The sequence below is a fragment of the Panthera leo genome, chromosome B4 (genome assembly GCF_018350215.1).
Source record: "Panthera leo isolate Ple1 chromosome B4, P.leo_Ple1_pat1.1, whole genome shotgun sequence".
Classification (NCBI taxonomy): domain Eukaryota; kingdom Metazoa; phylum Chordata; class Mammalia; order Carnivora; family Felidae; genus Panthera; species Panthera leo.
In genome coordinates this window covers 4525206-4550390 of record NC_056685.1, presented here as the reverse complement: position 1 = coordinate 4550390, position 25185 = coordinate 4525206, and the positions used below count along the sequence as shown (strand labels likewise).

The 25185-nt window shown below is 43.3% G+C and overlaps 1 protein-coding gene and 1 long non-coding RNA gene across 7 annotated transcripts in view; one reads left to right on the top strand and one right to left on the bottom strand.

Annotated features, from left to right (window-relative positions):
• Positions 1 to 4866: 4866 nt before the first annotated feature.
• NET1 (neuroepithelial cell transforming 1) overlaps positions 4867 to 25185 on the bottom strand; it is a 60216-nt gene continuing 39897 nt past the window's right edge. For 2 of the 3 annotated variants that reach the window (XM_042944755.1, XM_042944754.1), the window contains 9 exons: positions 11140 to 11247; positions 10539 to 10706; positions 10082 to 10144; positions 9707 to 9803; positions 9492 to 9568; positions 8529 to 8786; positions 7929 to 8099; positions 6595 to 6781; positions 4867 to 6269 (listed from right to left, as the gene is read on the bottom strand). In XM_042944755.1, coding sequence (XP_042800689.1) covers positions 5893 to 6269; positions 6595 to 6781; positions 7929 to 8099; positions 8529 to 8786; positions 9492 to 9568; positions 9707 to 9803; positions 10082 to 10144; positions 10539 to 10706; positions 11140 to 11247 — 1506 coding nt within the window. In that variant the 3' untranslated portion in view covers positions 4867 to 5892. Of the gene's footprint in view, positions 6270 to 6594; positions 6782 to 7928; positions 8100 to 8528; positions 8787 to 9491; positions 9569 to 9706; positions 9804 to 10081; positions 10145 to 10538; positions 10707 to 11139; positions 11248 to 17121; positions 17594 to 25185 lie in introns of those variants that run through there. The other variant, XM_042944756.1, reaches the window with a different exon arrangement.
• On the top strand, positions 6775 to 16388 carry LOC122223821. Of its 4 annotated transcripts, none has more exons than XR_006204502.1 (7): positions 6775 to 7889; positions 8382 to 8816; positions 9402 to 9718; positions 10565 to 10698; positions 12506 to 12540; positions 13793 to 13976; positions 16230 to 16388. It is a non-coding gene; the product is annotated as an uncharacterized LOC122223821 (long non-coding RNA). The 4 variants fall into 4 exon arrangements; XR_006204500.1 differs by having other exon boundaries at positions 16227 to 16388; XR_006204503.1 differs by having other exon boundaries at positions 8986 to 9718; positions 16227 to 16388.

The following is a 25185-nucleotide window of genomic DNA, read 5'->3' as shown; positions in this document are numbered from 1 at the left end:
GAAGGGTGCTACGCTGGCTATTTTATACGTGTGGCTTGTGAGGTTTGCCCCGCGTCTCAGGTCACCGGTTCCTTTGGGGCACAGACTTTGTGCTCAGCCCCTCCCTCCTGTCCTGTCCCTAGAGAGGGTCTGTGCAGAAGCATCGAAGATGGGATAGGAAACAGGGGTTCCAGCTCCACGCTGAGCTTTGCTCCCCCAGATCTTCCCCCTCCTCCCTCTCCACGGGCCCTCAGGGAGCGCTCCCCTCTCCCCCTGCCCTGTGATCACAGGATCCACATTCCTCCGACGGTTGGGTGGGGAGTGGAGGGCTGAGCTCACACCTGGAAATCACCCAAGAAGAAGAGAACACAGGCAGGCAGGCAGGCAGGCGCGGGCAGGGTGTGCTGGGGGCCGGGGAGGAGACACACGAGGTCTACGCTTGAGGGTTGGCAGAGGGTGGTGATGTCAGACTACACTCCTTTCCAGCCCTGGAGCAGTTTCCAGGCGTGGAGGGGGCCTGACGCCAGCCTCCCAGGTCACGCCAACTGACAGCAGGAGCTTGAACTGCTGGAAGCAGGGCCTGGACCCATCACCCAGTGCAGCCTGGCTCCCCATGATCTCATCCTCGACTCTACTGGGGTGAGCGCCCAGCCCTGGGTGGGGTTGTGCAGATGGAACCCAGGCCCTGCGTCCCTTGCCCGGCAGAGGCGGAGGAGGGAAGAGAGGTGCCAAGGCGGTGAGCCTCTACCCCGCGTTGGTGGACCCCAGCTGAGGAGGCCAGCTCCCATCCCAGGCTCGCCTTGGGAAGGACAGATGAGGTTCGGAGGTCCCCTCCCCAGCCAGCTGGGGCGTGGCTGCTGACTCTGCTACCTTCGTCCTCTGCCCCCTGCGAGCGGAGGGGGCCCGGCCTCGCTCACCCTCACTCCCTAGGCCCTGGCTGCTCCGAGTGGCCGGGGCCGGTGTCAGAGGCGGAGACCCCGGCCTCGGGACGCGGTTTCCCTAAGCAGCCATGGTTCGAGAGCGCGGCTTGTGGCGCAGACGCATCCACGCGGGTCACTTTTCTCACTTGGCTGAGCATTTCCATCCCATGTCTGATACCCCTAGTGGTACTCCAATTTTGGTCTCTGTAGATAGGACTTAAAAGATGTGTCTTCCTAACTGCACATGTTTTCCTGGGTCTGGGTAATGGCTTTTCTCTTTCCAAGAATAGACTTTCTTCGGTGCAGCTTTAGGTGCACAAACAAAGCAGGTGGAAAGTGTAGATTTCCCACCGGCCTCTGCTCCCGTTCCCCCTCAGCCTCCCCTACCATCGACATCCCCCACCAGAGCGGGACGATGGCCTGTGAACCGTCACCCCAAGTCCATAGCTTACATTAGAGGTCACTCTTGGTGACGTCCATCCTGTGGGTTTGGACAAACGTACAGTGACACGTATCCACCGTTATAGTATCGCACACACTGTAACCCTGAAAACCCTGGGCTTCACCTGTACGTCCCGTCTCCCACGCCGACCCCCGGCAACCCCTGAGCTCTACCGTCTCCTTAGCTCTGCCCTTTCCAGAATGTCATAAAGTTGGAATCACACAGTATGGAGCCTTTTCAGATTGGCTTCTTTCACTTAAGTCATACGCATTTAAGATTCCTCTGTGTCTTTTCAGGGCTTGAGAGCTCATTTCTTTTTAGTGGTGAAGACCTTATTGTCTAAACACACCACCGTTCATGATTGGTTTATCACCAAGAGCGTCTTGGTTGTTTCTAAGTTTTGGCAATTGTGAATAAAGCTGCTGTAAGCATCCATGTGTAAGTTTTTGTGTGTGGACATCAATTTTCAACCCCTTTGGGTAAATACCAAAGAGCACGATTGCCGGACCACATGGCGGGTTTTGTAGCATGCAGTTTGGTAAGAGACCGCCAAACTGTCTTCCAAAGTGGCCGCGCCGTTCTGTGCTCCCACCAGCGAGGAGTGGAGTCCCTGCTCCCGTTCTGTGCTCCCACCAGCGAGGAGTGGAGTTCCATGTCATGGCCAGCGTGTTGAATGGCCCGCCATCTCACCGCTCTGACGGGTTGGGGTGGATTCTTGTTTGAACACACACTTCCCTAGTGACATACGATGTTGGCTGTCTTTGCCTGTGCTTGGCACCTGTGTATCTTCTTTAGTAAGGTGTCTGTTTAGGTCTTTTGTCCATTTCTTAACGAGTTTGTTCATTTTCTTACTGTAAAATTTTAAGGTTTTTTGCTTTTTGGTAAATTTTGGTTAATAGTCTTTTATCAGATGTGTCTGCTATTTTCCCCCAGTCTGTGGAGTCTTCTCATTCTCTTGAGGCAATTTTTTAAAAAATATTTTCCTTTATATTTTATTTCCTTTTATATATTTTCTAAATTGAGACTCCATTGCATGTTTCCCTAAAGAAGTCCTGGTCAGGACAGACTTGAGCAAATCTTAAGTTGGGGCCAAAAGATGGGTTCGAGAATATCCCCGAACCCCCCTAATTGGTGTGGGTGTGTAAACACATGTACATGTTTTCTTGGTGGGAGAGGGCCCATGGCTTCTATTAGAGTCTCAAAGTACTCATGACCTAAGATCACGTACCACTGGACCTGAGGAATCACTTGTATCTGAGACATCCTTAGACTTGTGGTTGGTTCTGGGGTTGTTCAAATATGCAGGCAAAAATCAAAACTCCTTTGGATCTAGAAGGTTCTAGAGTCCTCTGGATTGAGGGAGATTTTCTTTGATAGGATACTCGTCTCGTGGGAACTAGGTTCAGTGGACAAAGGGATAGTATTCTTTCGTAGGTGTTCATGAATGTTGGTTAAGAAAAGCCCAAGTAGGTTGAGGTATCATTTACTTTGAACCCCCTGGTCTTAGAAACACAACGAAGACCAGTTTCTTCTCTAGGGACAGGTGGGAATTTAAACTGATGAGTATGATGAAGACAAACTTAAGACGTGCCTACACTGTCTTCCTGCATCTCAGTTACCGAGATTGACAGATGGAACCCTTAATTAGGCATTTGCTGATGTTTGTATAATTAATTGAGTAATATGAGGGTTCTCCATATGTTTAACAACCAAGTACTGTGCTGGATCTGCACACAGAGAAAAGCACTGAACAGAAATCTCGCTGGCCCGAAAGTAACCCATCACCTGACTCGGTTGAGGAAACGTCAGTCTTACAGACTCGAGGGTGATTTAATGATGCTGGCTTCCCACGCACTGCTAGAGTCAATTCAGGGGCCTTAGTTTCCCTTACCACCTTGTGTGCATACATCCTGAGACTGAGCACCGAGTTTAAAAAGACTTTCCCAGGCAGAGACTAACTTTGCTCAAAGTACAGAAGCACACAAACTGAAGAAAATTAGGAAAGAAAAGAAATACCACTTACTTAACAGACCCTGAATATTTTAAGGCAAACCAAAAGTTTGATATATGCCAATACTGATTACATATCATTTACATAACATCTTTTGGCTAGATCAGTGATTACTAAGTGCTGACCCAAGGCATTCTCTGTATCAGAATTACTAGGAGGGAATGTTTACAAACATAAGTCATCAGCCCTCACTCTTACCACCCTTTCCCCCCAAGATATTGAGTCAGCGAAATGGGTATTTGTACAGGGAGGAGTTAGGGGATAGGTCCACTTACCTTTATATATTTTTTAAAACCACTCCTGGGTGATTCTGATGCCCAAACTGGTTTTAGAACTACTGGGCTAGATCATCAAATGGTCTCAAATACAGATGTAATTTCTGAAGTGTTCATTACAGCTTCTGAGTCTTATTTTCTCTCTTGAATGAACCAAAGGGAGATAACAGTTTTTGATAAAAAATCATTCCATTAACAGCATTTGAACTTGTCTCTATAACTTCAGAAGCTGATCAAGGTGATTCTGGAAAGAATGATATTCTATAGAACATCTCTAGAAATGATCCGAAATCTTGCTTTCTGACTTTTTAGATCATGACTGTTGGTGTAACCTATACTTTTGTCTTTGCATTTCCTGAGTTAGAAACCTGAGATGCTTAAATTAAAATCTGAATCAGCTGTGTCTCCCTCTCTGCCCCTCACCTGCTCACACCATCTCTCTCAAAAATAAACATTAAAAAAAAATTCTTTAAAAAAGACAAAATCTGAAATGCATCAGGATGCTTTGCTATTAGCTTTACTATTATATCCTGAAAGTGGCCAGATGTCCACCTATCTTCAATCCAACAGCTATTTCTGATTACACTGCATTCTAAATGGTTTAAGAAGATGCACAAAATTTGACCTTATAATTCAATCTTTCCCTTATTCCCGAGTGCATTTCAAAGGTTTGGTTATATACGATTTTTAGAAACTTTTGAGGCTTGCCATTATCTCTTTGCTGCACCAGCATTTCCTGGCAAATATCCCCCAACATCCACCAGCCAAGAAACCTTTGAAGGTTATTGTGTGTGTGCTTTTTTTTTTTAATTGTATAATTCATTTATACAGAGACATCATTTGGATTATCTATTTACAGTCTTTTTCAATTTTCATTTCCACTGGCCAGATATAGTTCACATAATAGTCAACATTTACTGGAATTGATCACCATTAGAAATCTGCCATGACACAGGGCTTAAAGACTATGGCCTCATCTCAACAAGAAACATTTTACAGTAAAAGATCCATCAGTCGTTTTCCCTCTTATGAATAAATCCGCCAGAACTGATCTAATATGGTCAAATGTTCACACATTTCATTGCTTCTTCTCAAACCCGTAAACCAAGGCAAATTAAATTCACTTCCCCCAAGCCTTCTACAACTTACTACACACCCTCGAGTTTAGCTTTTACTATCTCCTTTCATGTTCTGGAACAACCAGACATTTTTACTTTAAGACAACACTACTCTCTTAGACCCTTTTTTTTTTTTTTTAAACTTTTTACCGGTCAGTTGCCTTCCCTCTTGCTTTTCAGACAACACTAAAACTTTTAACAAAATCCTTATGGCAGTTTTCTTTCAGTATATACGGAGTCATTTCATGTGTGGTCTCCACTCTGAATGCTACACTTTAAAAAACTGCAATTTTCTTAATTGGCTCAAAAACAGTATGGCTTGGTTTCACTTGGTAAAGTCACTGATTTAAAAAAAAGATATATATATGTATATATATATATACACACACACACACACACATACACACACATTTTTAATCAAAGAGGAAGAATACTTTAAAGACATGCCAACTGAAAAGGCAAAAGCATTGAAGTAAAAAAAAAATCAAAGCAAATACTAAAAACTACTTTACAAATTAAAAAAAATTAAGTATTTGGCAGTTTAAATGGATGAAAAATGAGGAATGTGCAGTGAAAAACAAATATAAAGCATTCCAGTTGATACAATGGAAAACTTAAGTAAGTCTTATGGTTTGTTTTCCAAGGAATTTATGTTTCAGTGTAAGTTCTGAAATATTACAAACATATTCCACATAGATTTTAGTTGCATGTAAAGTTTATCAAAGAGACACTGGTAAAATCCCGTATTTGCAAAACTTTAGGTTTTAGCAAATATTGTAAATATCACAATTGGTTGGTATTAGAAAGTCACCATGAATGCAGAATAAAGAGACAATCCATTTCATAAATATTTCATTTGATTAAAAATACCAGGCTTGCATGTTCTAAATAATCTGAGGAAAACATCTTTAAAAAAAAGGGGGGAGGGGGCTACAGTTTAACAGTAATCTGCGTATATCTTTAGCTGCCATTAAAAAAAAAAAAAAAAAAAAGGAACAACCACCAAAACCAACCGAAAACACAGAAAACGTTAGGACCGGTCGTAAGTAGTAGCCCTGCGACGCTCCCACGCTCACATCACAAGAAAAAAAACTGTACACATTTATAAATAAACAGTCTCTCCGCCAGTGAATACACAGAACTCCCTTTATACCAAAGTCTCTCTCCGTTTGCCACCGAACGGGGCTGCGTCCCTGGCCTTCCGGAAGCCGGACCGTGTCTGCTGAGCTCTCGCTCCCTTCGTGTCCTCCGCCGCGCGCCCCGGGGAGCCGCGCTCCGGAGCGTCTCCGCCGACTTCCACCGGGGTCACACCGGAGGCCACGGACGCCCTTCTCCGGAGCGCGGCGGGGGTGTTGTCCTCACCCTCCGCGGGCGGCTGGGGTGCGCCGGCGGCCGGCCGGAAGGGCGCGATGGCGGCGCGGATGCAGTTGAACCACTGCTGCTTGTGGAACACGTCGTTGGCCTGCAGGGTGTGGGACTGGCCCGGACACGGGTCTTGGAAGCGAACTCGAAAGATATTTTTGGCTGGAAGGATAAGAAACTCAATAAGACTTTTAAAAAGCTGACTGCAAATAAACTCATACGTTTTCACACGGCTGCTAGCGGCTCCGTCACGTGCACGTGTGTCCGGCGGACACGTCACGGGAGGCCCGCGCGCGGCTTCTCAGACGTGCCGGCCGGCGCGGGAGCCGCACGGCGCCGCGCTCGGCGGGCGGACCAGGCGCGGCACGAGGGAAGCCGCGTCACTTCAGACGTTCGGCGCAGGCACAGAATTCTTAGAGACCACGACCCCATCCACGTAGGCTCCGAGCTTACGTGTATTTACGCGGCCTAGACCCTGCATCCGTACCTTTGTCCGAGTTGCCGAAAGCCCCTCGAAAGGACCCTCCCATTCGCACGTCTCCATCCTGCAGGTCTTCCAAGACCAGCTCTTGGACGGGGATCGGCTGCCGATAGACCTGGTAAGAGTGACGCTCGTTTCGCGTAACAGGCCGCGTCAAAACCAAGATGTCTTGAAACAGGAATATGTGCAGTTTCTGGAGAAACAAGAAACGAATACTTCCTCAGCGTGGAACTCGGCGACCCGAAGTGCCTGAGACCCACCACGAAAATGTCTTGCTTCGACATTACTAATTTCGTCAGATTCACGGACTACCATCGCCCTGCCAACGACCTCCTAAAGCAGCGCCCGCTAGGCCCCGCACGTCCCACGCGGAGCGCTGCTCGAACCTCACGCGGTAGAACCCATCTGTATCGGCGGGTCACATCGGATTAAGCCGCAGCCGAGGAAACGCCACGCACCGCGGAGGAGACCCGCCGGCAGGAACGTGACGGCGACACCAGTACCGCGCGCCACGGTTTCCTCACAAAGAGGATGGAAAACGCAAGCCGGTGAAAGTGCCGGCGGTTCTACCTCGTCCCGCACAACCGTAAGCCTTTATAGAACAGTCAGGCCTCACGACAGAAATCAGACAGGTCGGGCCTCGACTTTTTCTGAAAAGAACCTCAGCTCACGAACTGGGCTTCCCGGGGTGGGGCGGATGGGAATTCGGGAGGGCACCCGTGATGAGCCCCGGCTGATGCAGGAAGTTGTGGAATCACTGCACTGTGCACCTGAAGCCGGTATAATACACCGCGGGCTGACTACCCGGAATCAGAATATAAACTGAACACTTTTAAAAAGGGCTTCTTTCCGAAAAGCACGTAGCGGAACAAAAACACCACACCAGGCTTATCCTTGGTTCTAGCGGGCGCTTTTATAATCAATATTTAAAAAATAAGTTTGCTTTCATTCCCTCCGCCGTAGGAAGTTGTTCAGTAGTGCTAACAGCTCCTTCCATCATTGTGACGTCTTCAAAAATTTTTCTGAAGGACATGCGCTTTTATTAGGAAACTGGTAATTCATTCCCAAAGGAACCCCTAGGCAAACAAGTTGATTTATGCTTCAGAACTAAAGAATCAACTATTAACCATTCTCCACCAGGGCATTTATTTGAAGTCAGTCCGTCACAACAGAAACCAAAGTCTGCTTTACCACAGCTGGTAACGTAAAATGAACACCAGTAACCTTTCGTTGTGTGATGAATTGTACAAACCTGCTTCGTAATTTACACGGAAGAAATGAAATACGGCAGGAAGATAAAGGTAATCGCTCACTTCGTGTTAGTGTGCAAACACACTCACATGTCCACTTTTATTCTTCAGTTCCCCGTGGCACAGCAGCACTTTGCTTGCTTCGATTCTAGGGTCCTTCTGCTTTTCGTCCAGATACTCCAGTTTGTCAATGTAATACTGGCATTCCGATTCGCCTTTCTTCAAGTTGATATCAGACAGAACTCCTTGTATTATCAGTATCTAAAAATTATCAGGAAATCAAGGAAGCATTTTCAGCACATTAACTTAACTGTTTCCTTACAGGCCTAAAACATATTAAAACAACAGGATAAAGCTCGAATGGCCTCTAGAAATCCGATCATTCAGTTAGTCCCTGCATTTTACAGACGAAACAGCCTCAGCCAAACTGCGTGACCCGCCCAAGGTCACACAGCTAGCTAGTGGGAGGGCTCAGATATGAGAATCCAGTCTTTTACCTGAAACATAACTATAAAATGCATTACACGTCTCTCTATTGCTTAGCGTACTAACGTCCTGGGTGCCCAGAAGAGCAGAACGTTTCACCGTGTGGCAATACGCGTGACGTCTGACAGCACCACTGCATATACCTTTCCAAGGCAAGTTGACGTATAAACTTGAAAAGTGTTAAGAATCTTCTACTGGACTTACAGCTTCCTCCAGAAGCTGAGCATCAGGGTGGTCTTTTGGAGTGTGTCTAAGAATTTCTTTTAATAGCAGAGGGTATTTGACCAGGCGGCTTCGAGGAATATCTAGGAAGCTCCAAAGATCTAGTTTTCGACTGAAGGGAGACTCAAGACACCGCTGGAGGAAGTCTTGGACTCTCGGGTCCTGTTTCTTCTGGTCAAGAAGAACTTTGGCCGCCAGCTGGTTACTACAGTAACCTTTGTAGGCATTCAGGCCCGGCAACTGAAGGAGAGGAAGCGAAAACACAGTACGGTAAGTTCCTGTTGTGATTTAGGCCATCAGTAAGCCTGTGAAAACAAGCACAAGTCTTATAGCTAATTCTTGAAAGTTTTAATAAGCGGTGAGGCCCTCCCTGCAGATGTAACGGGTGGGATGGGATCCCGGGCCAACATCAGAGTATCCTTTCCTAATTTCCCTACAGTTTGGCTAAATCCAACCGGAGACCGACGATCTCTGCCTTCCCCCAGCCTCGGCTGGATGCTAGTCTTCCATTTTCCCAGGGCACCGCGGGTCCCTCTACCACCGTCACCACCAACCTTGGGACTGCTCGTGCTCCCGACTATCCTCTCACTAGAGTGTCAGTGTAGAGATGTCTCTCCTCACGGAACCCCCCATGGTCCCTCCTACAATAGCACCTGTCATCTGGCAGGCACTCAAACGTTAACTGAAACAGTAAAACACGTAATGTGGGAACTGTGCCCAAAGAGGATCATATTTTTAAAACAAATAAACCCGTATCAGTCACGAAGTCTCTTTTTAAGCCAAGACTGTCAACTTCCTACAGCTATCTAATTTTGTTCAGTTTTAATGCCTTGTTTATCTGTCTTCTGAATTCAGTCAGTGGACCCAATGGACCTGGTATTCGCCACAGATGAGGAGTATGGCATATATGTAAAAACTATCTGGTGTCAGCAGCTCACTTCATACCCAGTTCACAAGAACGTGGCCGATCTGCTCCACTGTTCCACCAGGTTTCGTTGCTTCTGCTATTCTTGCCAACAGATCTGAAGTGGAAAAAGGCAGAGATACCAATAATACGCTCATTTAAAAAAATAACTCCACGCTAAGTTAGAAGTTCAGATTCAAAACAACTTCTGCTAATGCTGTTCAGATACCAGTGAGAATTCAGTGGCCTATCTTACCTTCATGGAGAGGTATGTAAGCGTCCAAATCACCAAATATCTGGGTGAGTTCCTCCTCTGACATAATAGACAGCTTTAACATGGGGTCATGGTAGGCCTATCAGAGGGGGAAAAGTGGGTCATGCAAAGCGATCAAGCAAATAAAACATGATGAGAGACCTTCTTGAACACAAGCATGACTGACTACATAAAAGCTAGCGTGGATTTCATTTATTACACATCAAAGAAACTAAAGTATATGTTAATACTCAAACAGGCTCTACTGATATTCATATTTGAAGAGATGTGAAACTATAGAAGAAGGTTTTATCCTTTATAATTTGTTAAATAAAGTTTTTTAAAACTAGAGCACATGATAAAAAGTTATTTACTGACCTTTCTTGCAAGCTTGAGATCCTCAATTAAATCCTGTTCACCTCGGGACATTTCATATATTGCCTAAAAAAAAAAAAAAAAAAAAATCCAGCAAACACTGTAGGTCATTCCTTCGAGAAAGGAAAATTATATACAATTGATACTTATCATGAATTATTTAACTGATGTTATGAATAGCGCTCTTTAAAGGGACTCAATCTGAAAACCAGAATTCAGAATGGAATCTCCATTAAGTGGTTGCCACACGCTTTAGAACTTGACCCCATCAGAGTTAACTTTGATGACCACCACCTATTACAGTGTTCCTGCTCAGCATGTGTTACGAATTAGCACTCAAATATAAAAATGCAAGCTGAGTTTGCCTTAGGCATTAGTTTGCTATTCTTCCGAAAACCTACGTTTAAAAAAAAGACGATTTTTTAGTATGAGACGATTTCTTAGTTGAATGCTAGCTCACCTCCTGACGTTTGATTTCTTTGGTAGTTAAAGACTCCTTCATGCTGACGTCCAGCATCTCGGACCACAGCACACTGCTTCTCCTTTTGGAAGGTGTGGGGGCTGTTGATCTGCTCGAGGACTTCTGGGCAGAAGCCGGGGATCTGCTGTCACCACGAAGGGTAAATGACTTAAAAGTAAACAAACAAACAAAAAAGAGGTGAACAAAAGAGAAGATTTAAAGGAGACAGTAATTATTCTCTTCTTTTCTTAAAAAAAAAAAAATTAGAAAGACAAATTAAAAACAAAGTTCTGAGATTTCTCAATGCATAAAACAATTATCTGTCCAAGCTTCAATCTATCATTCTAAAATATTATCTGTCAGAATTACCTTTTGGGGATAAAAACTATTTAAGACTCTGCTGTGATATAAGCTGTAACTTAATATAATGAGGTTATGTAAATACTGTTCTGGTAAAAATATTCCTTATCAGCATGTTAAAAAAATGTATGTTTAAATATAATAGTGTAAAACTGTACAACTCAAAGGAAAACACAAATTTAGGCTTCTCTGAAAAGCCCCCTTCCTACGTTACTCACCTTCTAGCCCCACCCCTGCTTACCTGAATTGTTTGACCAAATCGTCGGACTGCTCCATTTCTTACAGGAGAGATCAAGTTTGCCAAGGATGTGACCCGGGCGAGAGGTCGAACTCTTTTATTGCTTGGCTCCTGTAAAAACAAAAACAGGTTACGCTAAATGTGTGTTCAGGTATAATGGTTTCCAACAAGTTTGGACAAAGTCGAACACTCTCAAAAAACCAGTATTTGTACATTATAAAACGCAGCAATATGGAACTCTGGAAATGAATGTAGTCTTTTCAAAGTTTATTATTTTATTTTAGAGAGCGCGAGAGAGCATGTGTGTGTGTGAGTGTGCATAAGAGAAGGGCAGAGGAAGACAGAATCTCAAGCAGACTCCATACTCCACGTGGAGTCTGCATGGGGCTCAATCCCATGACTCTGGGATCATGACCTGAGCCGAAATCAAGAGTTGGACGCTCAACTGGCTGAGCCACCCAGGCGTGTCCTGAATGTTGTCCTCTATTGTTAAAATGCTAAGAACACTAATGAGTAACAGTAAATTATGAAAAAAAATAAAGGGCATGAGAAAGGCCAGGTGAGTATCACTTTGAGAACAGAATATTATCATTAACAAAAGAAAAACTAAAATGAATTAGATTCCAGAATCCCATAGAACTTTTTAGTTTAATTAATTTACAGTCACTTTTAAAAAGTACCTGATTATTATGAAAAATTTCAAATATACACAAAAGTGAAAAGCAGCATAATGGTCCCACGTGCTTATCACTCAGCTTTGACAGTTTTCGATGTAAGAGTTTGCTTCACCTATTTTAAAGCAAATCCCAGACACTGTATCATTTCATTCTTAAATACTTCAGTTAGGGATCAGCTTCTAAATAAACATCTCTGCCCTGGGAAGGGTCAACTCTGAAGGCAGAGTGTCCCTGTATTCAAGCAGAGGCAGGACAGTGGTTAGGAGGGCACTCGGGCTCTGGAATCAGATGGACTGGGTCCAAAGCCTGCTCTGGCACTTGCTAGGGAATATCCTGGGCCTCAGTTCTCTTATCTGTAAAATGGGGCTCATGTTAGACCTTCTCTCCCAGAGTTGTTATGAAGAGTAAATAAGATATGTTTAAATGGCTTGAACGAGGCCTGGAACACATGAAATTTCTGCTATTACTAACATTCTGAGAAATATTTCCACTTAGTACACAAACACTGGGATTTTGGAATAATAAGGTTCTCTCTCAAACAATTTATTCACTTAAAGGAAAAATATATACAATTTTAGAAGAAATACTTATTGTTTTACATGTATTGTTTGTAATAGGTTAGCAAACATCACTTGATATTCAAGGATCTCAAGGCTTTTTTACAGCTTGTATTACTCTCACTTTACTTCTAGGAAAATGGAGGCATACCATCAGGTGACTCATACAGGTACTGAAATAAAGGACATCAGATCATACCACAGCTCTAGCTTTTTCATGTCCGAGGGGTGTAATTATTTGTTTGTATTTGGTGCTTTTGACAATTGTGGCACACTTGACAAAATAACTCTGCTGACAGTTCAGAAGGACATACGATTAAATATGAACTTGAAAATAAAATTAAAATTAAAGATAAAGACAACACTTAAAAATTAGCATTTAAAAAGGGCAGATGAAAATTCTTTCTAAAAATTCATTGATATGACTCAAGTAAGGGGTCAGAAAATGGAGTAAAAATAATTCCCTTAGTATAAATGAAGAACAAAATGGCAGAAAGAGTCAAAATCCTCCAGAAAGAAGCTTCAATGATTTGAATATTCAGTGAGGCAAGGAGACCTGAGCCAGCTCCCGCAGGTATACACCCGCAGGTACACACGCACAGGTACACACGTACCAGAAGGGAGCGTGACTTACGGAGTGAGGAGGCTGTGGAGAGAATCAGAGCAGGTCTTTGAAGGACGTAAGAGGTAGTGTTGTAAACCGACCCTCCCCCACCAAAAGAATGAATCCTAAAGTAAAACTTTGAATACAAAACCACTCACGTGCAAATGTTAAATGCACTAAAAAAGAAACCTTCAAGATATGTAGGAAAATGACAGACGCACTGTGAGGCCAAGGACATGTGCCAACGCCTTTCCAACGCACATCTGTGCAAGACTCAAGTGACACATGCACGACAGAAGGTCCTGCACGAGGCATTCCTTTCCATTTAGTGTAGACGGCACAAAGAGTCTTCTGTTTGAACAGAGATATAATTACCTCCTCACAAAGTAAGACAGGCCAATGGTAACTAGAAACAAAGCAGCTGTCAGAAAGTTCTGTTCCTTCTTGGAAAGAGAGGTTAATTCCTCTTCCCCGTTTAAAGCAGAACAAAGTTGACTTTCTGCTAAGTCACAAAATATTTAATTTCAATTTAAAGCGGCTTTGGAAGGTGCTCTTCCCGATGAATTTGAAAAGAAGAGTTAGTTCGGATGGGAGGAAAAGATTTTTGGTATCTATTTTATTACACAACATCAAGGTAATGATAAAAAATCCTTTTCTTTATAGGATCAGTTATGTTCAACTGTTAATTTCCTAGGAACTCAAAATTATGTGGAATTTAAGGTTTAAACTACAGAATTTAGATTCAGATAATTAAATGTAAATATATCTAAAGCATCTTTCTGAAATTGATATAGATTTTGTTTACGTGGTCTATTTAGGGTGGCAAGTTACTAATGCGCAGCAGTATGTGCTGGTTAAATATGTTCTGCAGCCCTTCAGAAGGCCATCGATGTGACATCTTCAGAGGATATGGCAGTCTCCTGAGTTTACCTCATCTAAAATGTCTTGGTAAGAGTGCAGGCTAGCTCAGTCACTCCAGTAGGAGACTCTTCAAACGTCCCTGTAAGTACGGCACTAAATCAGGAAATATGGGTTGGGGTGTGGGGGGCGGGGAGGGGAGGACACCTCTGTACTTTTCACACATGTTTCTGGGGATCCAAAAGTAAAGGCCTTACTGCCTTACTAAAAGGACATAGATGATAAATATTTAGGAGACACAACACAAACTTTTAACGTACATATTTCAAGAGTATGAAAAATTTTAGTAACTTATAAAGTGTAGCTGAAACGTAAAGTTGTAACACTGAATATGTCTCACTTCTGGTTCTAGGATACACATACAGTATTTGAGAAAAATATACAGAAAACTTTTGTGGAAAAGTGATATGGATTAGACCTTCCTCTGTTATGTTATAGGGTCACCCTGAAGGCTTGGACAAAAACCTCCCTTTTAGAAACATAGGATTTGGCCTATGTAAGCTATAACCAAAAGGAGTTTTTCCTTAGAGGTCCAGATGAACCATTTTAATGATCTTGGTTTGGTTATTAAGAACCTAAACATGTGCACTGTCACAAAACTATTTCAAAGACCAAGTTTTTCGAGAACTGGTATTATACCCACGTGCGCCGCTCTGCACACACAGAAAGCAGGCCCAGTGTTCGGAGGTGATGAAGGAAGAGAGGGTAGGGGTCTTACCTTTCTTACCATCACTCAAAATAAGGCTTACATAATGGTTTCGTTACTGCTGTTATTTTTGTTCTGGAGTGCTGTTAACAGTGTTACGGTGAATACAAAAAGCTTAAAGAATGAGTGCAGATGGGGAAACTATGCACCCTCCTCAAAAGACAATCTGAAAAATCTATGCGAATAAACAAGGAATACCAACAAGTTTTATACACTCAAGAGCTTTCTACTGGAGCCAACCTCTCACCAGGGCCAAAGTTCACTGAAATGGAAAAATACCCCAAAACCCTCGAACATAAATTTATGTTGTTTATTTAGGTTAGGTTTTAACCAGACTATCTAGTTTAGCCAGGCAATTGCATGCATTCTTTTATTTTAGGATATCTACTCTTACACTGAGTTTTTAATCAATTTATTTTAATAACCCAGTTGTAAACAGAAAATTGTTAAGATGGATTTGAAGTCTCTTACTGAGATGTATCTTGCATATAAAAGCAAAAAGATAGAAAAATTCTGTTGTGAACTCAGTCTTTTTTTTTTTTTTTTTGTAGAAAGGTTTGTTTTCTACTAATGATGTCACAAAAGAGGATAGGATAGAAAGGTCTCTTCCACCGTCAACCAAATCAAGGCACTTAAAAAAAAAAAATACAGTATGGGGCGCCTGGCTGGCTCAGTCGGTAGAGCGTGTGACTCTTGATCTTGGGGTTGTGAGTTCCAGCCCCACACTGGGCGCACTTACTTAAAAAAAAACAAAAAAACAAAACCATAGTTAAAAAGAAAAAAAAAGTATTAAATCTGGGTTTATTTGTTTGGTTTATTGGATGAATAACCTTTTCCTCTATTTGGCAAGAGCTTTAAAATAAGAAAACTGAAAAGAAAAAATTATTTATAAAAAGATAAAAGAGTTATGATCACATAGGATTTCTTCCCTTTCTACTTAGTAACAGAAATTTTTCTTAGTCAAATTTAATCATTTATTTAAGGCTGGTATTGCCAGTACTAAAAACCTGACAACACTCCTGTTGTTTTTCGTCTTTGGAATAAAGGTGTGCCAGTAACATGGCCAGTGTCTGATACCAACAAAAAAGGCTAGTTCTTGATGGTCCGAAATACAATCAGTTTCAGTATTTACACTGATGACCCTGTAGGACTTGCTCTACTCAAAGGAAATGCTTACACATTTTAAGAAAACCGAAACATAAAAGCGAAAACCAAAACCATAACAAACACCAAAGCTGAAAGTACACCAAACAAAGGCACAATTCCTGAAGTGGGCAGCTATTTTAACTACCACAAGGTGTATGCATGAGACACAGCTTTACTGAGGTATACAATAAACTGCACATATTTAAAATGTATAATTTGGTAAGTTCTGATATAAGTACACAGCCACAAACTATCACCACAATTGAGACAAGAAGTATATAGTCAACTGGGGCATTGCTTTGGAATGCCCCCTCTCTGTAAAGAGAGCTTTCATACTATTCTTACTTTGTGATCTTATCTTAGGCTAGAATAAACTTTTGCCTGCTGCTCATTAAAAAAAAAAAAAAAAAAAAGAAGTAGTATATAGTTAATTGAGTACAGGAACAGTATTTCTTTTCTTTCTTTCTTTTTTTTTTTTAAAGTAGGCTCCACACCCAGTGTGGAGTCCAAAGCTAGCCTTGAACTCCTCACCCTGAGAGCAAGCCCTGAGCTGAGATCAAGAGTACGACCGCCAACCGACTGAGCCACTCAGGCGCCCCCAGGAACACTATTTCTATCGCGTAAGTGAGAAGACAGTATATATACCATACAGTATATATATTGTAGTAACCAGTATAAATAGAATATCCATATAAGATTAAATCAGTTGTCACAATTAAATAAAATGGCACGAAAATCATGATTTATTTTGATAAATGTTCATAAAGACTTTTAAAAACCGCAGTGACTTTAGGCGATTAAAGCTAAGAGGGGAGAAGTACCTAAGTAATGATTCAATGGTCTAAATGTTCTAACGTATTTTTCTTTCTAAAAAAAAACAAAAAAAAAAAAAAACAAAAAAAAAAACTGCACACAACAAATTTATTAGATGTGGAAAGAAAAAAATAAGCACTAGGTCTGATAGCATTTTGGTTGCAATTTGTTCACGAGTGTGAACTTGCAAGGAAGGGATTCTTCTTTTCCTTTTACCCTATAAAGCAGTTCCTCAGACTAGGTAATCTAACTGCAAGTTAAAAAGAACAATGTGTTAAGCATCAGAAAAGCGACCAGTTTAACCAAATTTAGCAGCGTGCACACTCACAATCTTTTTCTTTCTGTAGAAATTTGTGCACACTCAAGCTGTGCTGCATCTAAACCTATCCGCACAGTAGTTTCTAAACTTAAGCCATAGAGCCAGACGCATTTCCCACTTGCATAAAAATCACGTATTTCAACACTCAGATCAAAAGTTAAGTTTAAAATCCTATCGTTAAAAATCTTAAAAGTTCCGTGGAATCAGAAAACATTCCTCTGGCTTAAGTTTTCTTTCGGTCTTACCTCTTGTTCTCTGAAGGACTGATTATTAACATCCAGGACTCGGATAGTCCTTTTAATGGGCAGGAGACCTCCAATCTCATCATGAGCCACCATGCTTTCCCAAGTATCCCTTAAAACCTCTGGAGTTAATCCACATGCGAGCGAGCCCTGCGGCGAAGCCCTACTCCGGCACACGGGCTGGTCCTCCGAGTGCTCGGCACCCCCAGGCGGCCATCTGCCCAGGCCCGTCCCGGCGGCGGAGACGACCGCTTCTGCCAGCGGCACCGAGCAGGCGCCCGGACCTCCAGGCTCCGGGGGCGGGGCCCACCGCGGACCGGCTCCGCTGGGCGGGTACCTACGGCCACGTGACCCCAGTTAACTGACTGCCGGGCGCACCTAGGCTTCTCCCTTTTCTCTGCGCGGGAGAGAGCTTTCTAAGAGGTTGGGAATTTCTCCAGTAAGACGGGAAGGTTCAAGGAAACTGGGTTAATGGAAGGCTTTTCCTGATTTAAAAAGCATTCCGGAAGGGCAACTAATTGCTGATCTACGTTACCTACTCTAGGACTTAGCCACAGACAGGGATACTTTTCCTGTAAACCCGATTTCCTAGAAAGGAATTCAGTATGGACAACTTGACGACTTCAAGTAAGAAAACTGTAATTCAGAGTTAAGTGCATATACCAAAGAAAAGCCTGACTATTCAGGGTCCTTTTAGTGCAAGCATATTCACAACTGTGAGATTAAGCTTTTCCACCAGTTGCCACCATTTTTTGTTAAGACTGGCAGTGAGCACACTTCAGTTCATTCCGTTCCTAACGTAACTCTTCCACAGGGCGATGGGTAAAGAACTGGGCCCCCTAAGATGTTAAAGTTCAGCATTTCTCAGACTTGGGGGCAGATATTTTTTTTTCTGTTATGTTTTAAAAACTTTGTATCTGTGTAACATGTTTTCTAACATAAATACAAAAAAAAGGTGATTTCGTTCTAATAGCAGGGTCCTTCTCTATTCTGAATTAGCTGATCTTGATATAGTCCTAAAAGAATCACAAGACTGGGGAACCTGGGTGGCTCAGGGGTTAAGCATCAGACTTCGGCTCAGGTCATGTTCTCCTGGTTCATGAGTTCGAGCCCCGCGTTGGGCTCTGTGCTGGCACCTCAGAGCCTGGATCCTGCTTCAGATTCTGTGTCTCCCTCTCTCTCTGCCCCTCCCCTGCTCACACTCTGTCTTTCTCTTTCTCAGAAATAAACATTTAAAGAAATTTAAAAAACTCACGAGAGCTACTTAAAATGTCTTGCACCTTACAGAGCAAGGAGGTTCACAGAGGTGAATTAACTTGCCCTAAGTCACGTGCCAGTGACAGTCTCCAACTTTGTAGTCGAAATCCTTTCCTCTGGGGAAAAGCACTGCTTATGATGGTTTAGTAGGTGTGCTAAGAAGATTTTCTTCCTCAACAGAAAGCACTATATTCTATCTTGAAAGGTAGGATTTTATCTTAACTAGATGCTACTATGAAGATGATGCCAGTGAGTTGCAAAAAAAAAAAAAAATTCTATTCTTAGGATTTATTAGGATGAGAGAAGTCTGAGAAATCTATGTGGAAGGCACTATTTTAGATTATGTGGGGGATACAAAAAGTAGGTTTCGCATCTGCTCTAAAGTACTAGCAGACCATTATGTAAAACTAGCCTACACAAAGAGATAAGTAATAAAAGCTTGCGAAAATTCCGAAGTGGTACAGTTAGCTGGTAAGTGCCACAGGAGTTCAGGAGAACCACTTCTGGCAGTTTTCCCGGGGGGGGGGGGGGGGGCGCTGGGAAAGATGCTACAGGAGAGGCTGTAAGATGTTATGTGAGTGGTACCTGGAAGGCCATGTTATGTTCTTCACAGGTCCAGGTAAGGGAAAAGTGCAAGGCTTTCCCAAAAGAGCATGAAGGAGTGAGCACCCAGACTGTGGTCACGGGCTGTGGGTAAACAGGGATGAGCAGAGGATTTTACTGAGTAGGTGACAGATACTGAAAGTTAAATTGTAAGCTGGCGTTTCAGAGGCTTTGAAAGATGACTGGACACATAATGCAAAAAGCACAATCCAGTATCAAGAACTTGGCGCTAAGGCAGGGACAGTGGGAAAGGAAAAGGGTATGTCGCACAAGTCAGAGGTGCCTACAGTTTTAAAGTTAGGAGGGGTAACAGTTAATGCATATAAAGAAATGAGGAAGAATGAGCTCTGAAAGAGAATTCAGAGTTTCATTTTAGATCTGAGTCTGAGGTGGGGCAAGAAATGAAAAAACTGAGCTAGGACTTGGAACTGCTGGACAACGACTTGGAAGAGGCCAGAGGGCAGACTTAGACTGGGGAGTCACATACACAGGGATCAGAGTGGAAGCTATGGGTGAATGAGATGCTTGGGAGAAAGCATCTGGACAAAAAGAACAAGGGCCCAAGGATCCAACTTTGGAGAAATGCCAAGGGAAGAAGACTTTTGCAAAAGGAAAAGTCAGCAGAAAAGAAACATAACAAGATGCCAGCAGACGAAAAGGTGTTCATTGAGCAAAAAGGTTAAAAGGGTAAGAAAAGACTCATGGATTTGGTACTGACATGTTTAATGAGGACCTCGAGTGTGCTGGTTCAGCGGGCTGAGGACAGGAGATCAATTACAGAGGCTGAAGAGGCAGAAGAAATAGTGGGCACAGACCATGTATGATGACAATCTGCAGAAAACAACCCACGAAGGGCTGCAGGAGGCATCAGTGCTGCTCTTCTCTCTGCAAACACCAATGTAATTTGTGTTCGATGATAATTCATCTTTTGGCTCTGAGCCTTTTTAAAAAAGTAATGGTGACTGCGAATATTTCGCCGCCTACCCTTCGTTACCTGACCCCCGATCACGCGTGTGGGTGACGTAGCTGGCCTCGGGAGCGGCTGTGCAGACAGCACCATGCAGCATGAAAGTGGAACACCGAGCGATCATGGGCAACACGCACCTGCTCGAGCTCTCAGAGCTAGAGAGGGGCCAGGCTAGAACCCAGCAGTCTGGTTGCGTTGGCTACGTTGGCCCAAAAATGATGCAAGCGAGGCCAAAAACTTGATGGTCACTGAGCCTCATAAAGGGATACGGGGCTTGCACACAGCTGACAGGAAAGAAGCTGCGAGGGTGATCTCATGGTCTCTTCCCTGACATCTTTCTCCACTGTTTTTCTGTCTAGTTCTGACAGAGGTAAGGCCAAGATGATGAGAAGAGATTCCTCTCATTTCTCTCCTGCAGCTGAGGACCCAAGATGTAAAGGGAGAAGTCTCATAAATGTAAAAATAGAAAGCCTACAGGAGCCAAATGAGGGTTAACGGTGACAGTCACAGCACAAAAATCCCAGCTCACCAACTCTAAAATCTTTGTTTCGTTTCGAATGTTCAGGGTTGTGATCTAAATATAACTTAGACAACTGTAGATAGCATCTAAAAAAGCAACAATGAACACGAGATGTTCGACACGTGCCGAGTGATGAGCCAGAGAGACTCAGGACTCTAACAATGCTCCCCGAAATCAGAGGGCTGAAAAGGTCCTTTGAGATCATTGACCCATCCTCCTCAGTTTTCTTAGGAGGAAACTGCAGAATGGCAGTGAAAAAAGAGAAGGGAAACTTGTGTCCTTACTCCGTGCCAGGAGTTTCCTGCACAATCTCACCTCGCCAGCTTTATGAAGTATGTGTTATGAGCACCATTTTACAGATGGAGGAAGCCGTGACTCTGACAGTCTCGAAACCTGCCCAAAGTTGCAGAGTTAATCAGTGGCTGGACAGGCTTCAAACTGGTCTCGCAGCTCCTGCCACCCACTTCCCAGGTGAGACTGGAAATGTCCTGCCACGAGCACACGTGTGGTACACGCTGCATGTGAGGCCGGAACCGGTCGTCCTCTGGGAGCTGGGCAACTAGTCCCAGGCGATGTTTGTGATATAAATGTCAACATTTTACAGAGAAGGAAATCATAAAACAATTGAGACATTATTTGCCTTAGAGCCTTTTTATAACAAGGCAGGCAAGTAAAAAGACAGCAAAATAGTTCCAGTTGCTTAAGTTTTAGAAGAGATCCTATTTCAACTGTTTCATAATGTTATTAGGATCTTATTAAAGTAGGATTAAAAAAAATTTTTTTTTAAATGTTTGTTTATTTTTGAGACAGAGAGAGACAGAGCATGCATGGGGGAGGGTCAGAGAGAGGGAGACACAGAATCTGAAGCAGGCTCCAGACTCCGAGCTGTCAGTACAGAGCCTGATGCGGGGCTCGAACTCATGGACTGTGAGATCATGACCTGAGCTGAAGTCGAATGCTTAACCGACTGAGCCACCCAGGCGCCCCAAAGTATGATTTATAAATACTACATATCACATAACTGAAGCACAGATTGGTTAAGTGTCTTTTCTTTGTGTGGAAAATCTAGAATTTATAAACTTAAAAACTGAGTTTTCTAGAAATAATAATGCAGCTTTGTAACAGATACCAGTTTTTAATGAGAATACAGGTTTCTACAGACCAGTTATAATTATAAGCTCTGTTCTCCTGCCTGTAGGCAGCCTTCAATGCTTTCTTTCCTAAAATATGAAGAAGGTAAAGAGAAAGATAACATTGCTTCCCTTGTATAGAAAAAGGCTACTTACCTTTTTTCCTCCTTTTCATGTGAAATCAGAATTCTGGAATTTAGATTAATTACAGCTGAAGAATAATCATTACTTTTTTTGGGTCTAGATATTATTTGTTTTCACTTACTTTTGTCTGGAATAATAACCAGCAATTGGAAATTAGGCCAGGAAAGCCATATTATGGGAAAGAGAAAACAATAGCCAAGCTCTCTGCTGCCCTCTGCATGGGATATCGTGAAATGCAATTGCCAACCCACTTTTTTTTTCAGCTTTTTAATTATGTTTGTAAAGACCTTCTATAGATGACTACATAAACAATTTTATCTGTAAATAAATACGGTAACAGTACAATTTGATTCTTCAGCCCTTGTGTGTAGCTCTCATGTTTTATGTTACTAAATTAAACGTGTTTAAAAGTCATTTAAGTGTATGAAAAGTTTCCATAGTTCACAAGAAATATTGTAAGGGCTTTTTCTAAATATAAGAAAATTATGTTTCACTTTAGGGGCACCGTGGTGGCTCAGTCAGTTAAGCATCCAACGTTGGCTCAGGTACTGATCTCGCGGTCTGTGTGTTCGAGCCCCGCATCGGGCTCTGTGCTGACAGCTCAGAGCCTGGAGCCGGCTTCAGATTCTGTGTCTCCCTCGCTCTCTGCCCTGCCCCACTCCTGCTCACTCATGCGCGCACTCGCTTTCTCTCAAAAATAAACATTAAAAAAATGAAACAAACAGAAAAAACTATGTTCCACTCTAAAACTCTAGAATTCAACATTACAAATAGCTACTTACTAGTATCTCACTAAAAATAGCTCAGTTAAAAATAGAAGCTTAAATCTTACTAAAAAAGGAAGGATTGATTCAAATATGAAATGGAACTTCTAAAAAACAAGAGTTCCAAAATATTTAGTAACCAGCCAAAAATAACAAAAAAGGCAGTTCCATTTGGACTAGATGAGCATGAAAGAAATTAGCAATATATTTATATGTAGATTTGAGTTTTAAAAAATCATTTGGATTAAAAGTTTAACTGTATCCAAGCTTTACTAAGAACTTGGTTCAGAAAAAGACCAATTCAGCTCTTTATCCTATTGGAAAGACTATAAACAGAATCTCAGGCTAAGGAGTTTGCTATTACCAAAACCATGGTTCTTTTTTGCAGTAACAATACAAACAGCAAATAAAATGAGGTATTGGTGCTGTTACTGGTGACTTTGATCTCAAGTACACAGGATAACAAACAACTTCCAGTATAATGTAAGATCACTTATGCTTGTGTAACAGGATGTCGAGTGGGATTTTTCTCATTGCCCCCTGAAACTCAGCAAAGCCAAAACCTAAAGACAAATGGTACCATGTCCTGTGCCCAGGCCCCTGTCCCCTCGGCCCACTTTTACTTCGTTATTACAGCAACCAGCTGCGCCAGGCAGCTCCTGCTTCCCACTGTGGGCTTCCTGGATGCTGGGGTGTGTGGCATTTACGTGTGAGAAATTAACACCCCACTTAATCCAGTGACTAATGGAGCACAGGAGCTGGTGAGTAAAAGCTCCCCCTTCAGTCCCTTGACAAGACAATTTCGCAGTGTATCGTACATGGCTCTTCAGAAGGTTCTAGCACAGTCAAGCCTCAGTTGCCCACAGTGGTGACCAGCTTAATTATAGACATTTGGCGTTAACTGCCTCCTTCTGTTCCTGGGACCACACCTCAAAATAGACGGTCAATGAGCTCACGTCTCAGGCCGATTTCTGGAGGTAACCCTGGCTAGGACACAATACTGAGACTGGCCCTAGAGATTAGACACACAGAATGAGATTCTGCAACGGGGTCCCTCATTAGTGAAATGGCGAGAAGGACTACAGCCATTGATTGGTAGAGATGGGGTGGTGAAGCGGTGGTGGAACACGAATTATTACATGGGGGCAACGGTAACTGCAAAGATTGTAGAATCTGCTGGCTTCCGTTACTTGCTTTCAGAGCTTTGACAAAGCAGCTGGTGACCTCCAAAATCTTCTCAGAACCATCATGGTGGGAAGGGCCAAGTGGGAGCCCCTGACAATTCTATCCCCTACCCCTGGGACAAGATAATAAATAGAAACAATGCTGCACACCAAGGGAAAATGCAGAGGTAGTCATCAAAATTACAGCAGGCAGGAGGGATAGTTTCCACTACATTTGCATTCAACGAATCTATGGGCCTTCTTCAGCGAGATGGATCGAGACAGCCAACAGTGGACTACCGTCAACTTAACTCGAGTGGTAGCTTTAATCTTAGCTGTCGGGCAAGATGTAGGTCCTTGACTGGAACAGATCAACACATCCTCTAGCATTTGGCATATGGCTACTGATCTGGTCTGAGGGTTCTTCTCTTCCCCTTCCCCCGCAATGTGTTCTTTTCAATTCCTATTAGTAAGGAGGATAAAATGTAACTGGCTTTTATGGTGGGAAGGACAGCAGCTTGTATTTCATGTCCCGAGGCTGTTAACTTTTCTGTTCTGTCCCAGAGTCCAAAAGGACTTGCTATCCACAGAACATCATGTTAGTGTAGTAAACTGATGACATCATACAAATAAGATTTGGTGAACAGAAAATGGCAAGTATTCTGGACACCCTGGGAAGTCAAATGTATGCCATGAAAATTCTGGGTCGGCCACATTCGAAAAGTTGGAATAGGTCTGATGGCCTGAGGCTCTCTGGGATGTCCCCTCTACGGTAAAGAACAAGTTGGTGTACCTTGCATTCCCTGGCGCTAAGAAGGGGGCAAAGCAACAGGTAGGACTCTATCTGTTGGAGGAAACATCTGCTGCAGCTGGAAATTCTGCTCTGACCTGTTAATGGAATAATCTCAATGCTCCGTTTTGAGTGGAATCCAGGGCAAAAGAAGCCTCGGTTGCGGGGTCCAGGCTGTGGTGCGAGCTGCCCTGCTGCACAGGCCATGTGACCCAGCACGTCTGATGGAACCGGGGGTCTCCATGGGAGACAAAGGCAGGAACAGAACTGCAACACAGAGCCCTAGGGCTCTGAAGCGAGGCTATGCCCTCCATGGCAGGGAACCACGTGTGCTCCTGGTGTGCTAGCAGCCCTAGTAAAGACAGAGGACCTGCCCACGGGACATCAGAAGACTGACGCAGTCAGACGTGTCCAAAATGAAAAGGGTCAAGTCTACCAAGTCACCAGGTTGGGCAGGTACGGGGGCAACCTATTATGTGATGGAACGGTCTGTTTGGAACCAGGCCTGAACAAGACCAAAGGGCGTAGGTAAATTACATAGATGTCCCTGACGGTCCTGGTACATCACACCAATATTACCCCTTCAATTCCTCATTTGGTGGTGGTGGGGGGAGGGTGGGTAGCTGAGGGTGGTGCTTGATTAAGGACAATCCTGAGGCAGAGCAGTAAAGGGAAACAATTCCAGCAGGCAGAGCTGTAGGCAGTTTACTTGGCCGTCTACTTAAACGG